Consider the following 5,048-nt stretch of genomic DNA (forward strand, 5'->3'; position numbering starts at 1 on the left):
GGTTTTTTTTTTTCTAACCCCCATCTGTTACGAGGCAAGCGACTAACATTCTTCCAACTAAATAAAACCGAAGCAGATGTATTATTATTTTTTTTTTTGCTTTTTTTTTTAAAAAAAAAACTACAATTCCCAGGATGCCCTAAAGTCACGGTGGGGCGGCTCTTACCATGAATTCGCATTCTTGGGTGGGCGTGGTTACGACTGTGGCGCACCACCCGGTGGGCGGGGCCGGGCACGGAGAGAAGGAGCGGAACGAAAGCAAACAAATCAAGCGGTTGAGTTTAGGTTGGCGCCGGGGAGCGAATGCCGGCGAGAAGCCAGGCGGAGGTAAATTGCGGAGGGATTCTCCTCTCCGGAAGCCGTTAACCGGGACGTTAGAGACAGATATTTGGGGCAGAGATGGGGGCAAAACAATAAAGCTTGGCTATCACGGATCCGATCCGCTTTGCGGAAGCTGCTTTCTTAGTAAGAATTGCGTAGGAGTTTGTGTGTGTGTTTGTGTGTGTGTGTGTGTATTGGGGGTTGAGTGGGTAAGAATGAGAGCCAAACTATCCCCCTTCTCCCCCATTGAAAGGAGGTGCGCAGTCTTTGCGTGGAGGGGAGACTGAGGCGGGAAGGGTGCAAGAGGGAAGAGGACGGTCCGATGTTCCCCTTACCTTATTAAATCGATCCGGGGGAGAAGTTTTTTTTTGGGGGGGGGCATCAGCTTCTTTCCCAACAAGTGTTTGTAGCTTTAAGACAGAAGTGACTCAGCTGAATCGGGGAACGGGGGCAAATAAGAGGATTGGGGACTTACCTGCCTTGAATCCGCCGGTTCACGGGTCTGCGATTTCTCACCCCTTCTGCTGTCCCGGCCGGGGACTCCGGAGGACTCTTGCTTTGCAGCTGTCAAGACTTGCTCTCGGGGAGAGTTCCAGCATCGTTTTATTTACCCCCAGGGGTCTTCAAACTTGGCCCTTTTATGACTTGTGGACTTCGACTCCCAGAATTCCTCAGCCAGCCCTGGCTGGCTGAGGAATTCTGGGAGTCGAAGTCCACAAGTCATAAAAGGGCCAAGTTTGAAGACCCCTGAATTTTACCCCCTTCCCGTTAGGAAGAATTTTTGGCAGAGAGGGCTGCCTCTGGGAATCTGTTTTGCCTGGGCGAAGCTTTAAAAAGAGGGGGATGTTTACTAACATTCGGGTGGGGGGTCAGGTCAAAGGAAACGCCTCAAGGAAGTTGAGATTTAGAACTGAGAAGGGGGTTGCCAACAAACTTCATTTACCTGAAACGATCCTAAGGAGAGAAGAGGGACATGTTACAGGAAATGCAGGGATGGCTTTGAAATTACCCTGACATCTGCTCAAGGTATTTAGGAGAACACAGAGGCAAAGGCTGTGCCAAGGATTTTTCTCGCCTCTGGCAAAATAACATTTTGTCATCGTATTATTTGCAGATTGAGACTCGTATAACTGTAGGACATTTACTAGCTTCGACTCTCATTGCGTTCCCTACCAGAGAATTTTTGTGCTAGCACATTTAGTGGAGCTTTAGACTGTGAATGACGGGGCCTGGCGGAGATTTGGATCAGTTGGCGTAATTGCCTCATCTTTAAAACTGCAGCTATTGTGGTTCTAGTTAGTGGATTTGTTCTTTCTGATTCAAGGCTTTAAGACATGCCAAGGTCCTCCGTTGGGGATTCCTGTCCCTAGCTCAGAGACATTCCCACTTCTTGTCCCTGCAAAGTTGGAAATACTTTCCACATAACTTTGGGTAAAGTTGGGAATTGTGAGCATTGGGACAGTGACTTTCTAACAGAAACTCAATTTGTGAAACTTTGATTTGGGGTTTTGCTGATTAGATAGGTTTGTTATAGAAATGGCTAGTATATTTCATCATATAAAATAAAAAGTTGAGGTTTTATGCTACTACTTTATTCTAGGGCACCAAAAGGAGTCAGAAATCATTGCTTTGCTTTTCCCCCTTTACCCTACTCTTTTCTCTCTTCCCCCTTTCCTCCCATATTTTCCCCTTCTTTTCATTTTTCTTTGTACTTCTGTATTTTATATTTTGATAAACTGATAAAACATTCAGAGGTGAGAAATGCAGTTTCTATTATGTCAGCCCCAGCTGCAGATCCAGACTGTCCTGCCTGGATGAAGTGATTTAGCCTTTACTTCACTAGCCCTCTGCCTTCACTGGATAAATTATTGTGTGGCTGTGCCTCATCGTCCTCACTTCTCATCCCCTTTCTCTGTTTAGGTGGAAGCTCTTCCTAGAAATGCACCAGCGGTGCCTGTGGATCTGAGGTTAAGAGCATGACCCCTGCTGAATGAACAAAATGCCTGTGATGCTGGAGCAAGGAGAGCCCTAATGGAATGAGCCCACAGCATACCTTTGTCAGCTTTCTCCACCATGTCTGGGACACACATTCTCTTCCTCCTCTTCCTCAAACTTTTCGTAACTGGCTGGACCCAGGGAGCAACAGTCAGTGCCCCTTATCTGAATGTTGGGGATGGAACAGTTTTGGAATTCAATTTCCCCGAGCACAGCCAGGGTGTTTTGTTGGTGAAGTGCCACTATCCGGGATCAGATGCCTGGCTGAGTGTATCTTCGCTGGAGCCTAGGGTGGTAGTCATAGAGAATGTCAGTGCCTCCTGGGGAGGAGGCTTTACAGTCAGATTCCAGTCTGGCTTGGCTGGTCTGGCCCCATTGCAACTGAGATTGTTGGAACAGAATCGCCTCATTGAGGAACGAGCTGATTTCCGGATTCGGGTTGACACTTCTGATCTGGAGCCAGCTGTACGGATGAGCCTAGGCCACTTCTCAGAGAACCCAATCCTCTTTGCCCTCCTGCCTCTTATCTTCCTCAATAAATGTGCGTTTGGCTGCAAGGTGGAGGTGGACGGTCTCCGAAGCCTGGTTCACCAGCCTCATCCTATCATGCTGGGCATCCTAGGCCAATTTGTTGTCATGCCCCTTTATGGCTACCTCATGTCCTTGGCCTTCTCTTTGCCTACAGCACTGGCTCTGGGGCTAGTGATTTCTTGCTCCTCCCCCGGTGGGGGAGGTGGCTACCTCTACAGCCTTCTGCTGGGTGGAGATGTCACGGTGGCCATCTCCATGACCCTCCTATCCACAGTAGCAGCCACTGGGCTCATGCCCCTCTCCTCTAGCTTCTACGGATGGCTTTTGGGGGCACACGAGACTCTGCATGTGCCCTTCCTGAAGATCTTCATCACTCTCCTCTTCATCGCCGTGCCCATCTCTACCGGCATGCTGGTCAAGTGCAAGCTGCCCCGTGTCTCCCGCCTCCTCCTCCTCCTCATCAAACCTTTCAGCTTCACCCTTATCGTCGGAGGCCTCTTCATGGCTTACCATATGGGAGCTTTTATCCTAACCAGTGTGCGGCCCCCCATCATCCTGGCTGGTGTTACTGTGCCCATCTTTGGCTTGCTGCTGGGCTACCTGCTGGCTTGGTGCTTAGGACTGCCAGGGCCACAACGTCGGACGGTCAGTATTGAGGTTGGGGTGCAGAATAGCCTGTTGGCCTTGGCTGTGCTGCAACTCTCCTTCCAAAGGGCCCAAGCTGACTTTGCTTCCCAGGCCCCCTTTATTGTGGCCCTGAGCAGCACGTCTGAGATGTTGCTGCTTGTCTTGGGGAACTTGGCCTACAACAAGCTCTGCTCAACTGGCTCTTAAGGCCCCTGAGAAAATGAAGGCAGATACCAAAGATTTGGACTCTGGGTGTGGCCTGATCAGAGATGGATACCAAAAGCCTTAGGAGCTGGATGTGAGGCACCCTCTTGGTAGGGGTGTGGCTAATCAAGACCTCAGCCTGAAACCTATGAAGGGGTGCTCAGATCAGGAGACCCTTGCAGTGGCATATCCCACAGGTTGTGGTGGTGGTGGTGGTGGGGAACCTGGACTTCTCTGTTCTTTTAAAATTGTGCTTGTTTTTCTATAGAGCAGGAAGTATCTCTGGATCTTAACACTCGAGTTGCACAGACCGAGGGGGTAAAATGGGGTGAATATGCCCTATTTCACCTCACCCACTCAGCGGGATACAGGGTTTGAATAAAACACAACTGAAGATAATCTATTCCGTCTGTCTTTTTCTAAAATAAAACACAATAATTTCACTGCTTAAGGAGGTGGAGATGCAGAGCTTAGCAGGATAATGTTCAAAGCAGGGGAAGCTAGGAGGAAAAAATTATATGCCTAATCACTTATACACTTAATCACATCAGTGACTAAGCAGCTGTCTTGAGAGCATGCCTGGAGGGGACATAAAAAAGTAACAACAACCAATGCTCAAGTAAGATAGGAGTTGCATGTCCAGTTTCCTTTGGAGAATAGAAAATAATAGAAAAATACTTGGCCCTTCGATATTCATATGCGTAAATATATAGCCTTGCGTTAGTTTAACATTTCTTTTAATTTTTATATATTGTATTTTATTGTATTGCCCTGTACACCGCCCTGAGTCCTTCGGGAGAAGGGCGGTATAAAAATTAAATTATTATTATTATTATTAACAGTGTTCTCAGCCTTGGCAGTTTGAAGATGGGTGGACTTCAACTCCCAGGATTCCCCAGCCAACTCCCAGAATTCCGGGAATTGAAATCACCCATCTTCAAGTTGCCACGGTTGAGAAACATTGCTTTAACAATTAAGAAAGTTCTTGCCCAAAATCAGGCCATAATGGATGTGCTAACCTTTGGAAAGTCCCAAAGCCTGTCTTGATTATGCTGCAAAGAGCTGAGTGAGTTTCTCCTTTGGAAGGCTCCTGCTGTGGATCCTTGCTTGAGGTTATGGGGTGATAACCGCCATCTTGGTTAGGGAGGTTGGAGCCTAACCACACAGTACAGAAGCTTTTTCTCTCAGAAGCTGTGGCCCTTCTGGAAAGTACAGATTTTCAGCTTGGCTTCACCTCTTGCCAATCCAGCTTTTCTTTTGTCATTCACACTAGTATTGCTGCTGAAAGTGTAGCAGCTATGGACAGAAGCTGGCAGTTGGATTACTCCAACCGCAGTTCTTCCTGGGGGGTGTTGGTGTGTCATCATCCT

General features: G+C 48.0%; 1 protein-coding gene across 2 annotated transcripts; it reads left to right on the top strand.

Annotated features, from left to right (window-relative positions):
- The first annotated feature begins 221 nt into the window (after nt 1-221).
- On the top strand, nt 222-4,069 carry SLC10A3 (solute carrier family 10 member 3). 2 transcript variants are annotated; one of them, XM_083351221.1, is made up of 2 exons: nt 222-327; nt 2,242-4,069. In XM_083351221.1, exon 2 carries the CDS (start codon nt 2,395-2,397, stop codon nt 3,679-3,681), a length of 1,287 nt encoding a protein of 428 aa, XP_083207347.1. In that variant the 5' UTR covers nt 222-327; nt 2,242-2,394; the 3' UTR covers nt 3,682-4,069. The 2 variants fall into 2 exon arrangements, with proteins under 2 accessions (XP_083207347.1, XP_083207348.1); XM_083351222.1 differs by lacking the exon at nt 222-327 and adding an exon at nt 1,160-1,347.
- Nucleotides 4,070-5,048: the final 979 nt, after the last annotated feature.

Source organism: Vipera ursinii (genome assembly GCF_947247035.1).
Source record: "Vipera ursinii genome assembly, chromosome: 2".
Classification (NCBI taxonomy): Eukaryota; Metazoa; Chordata; class Lepidosauria; order Squamata; family Viperidae; genus Vipera; species Vipera ursinii.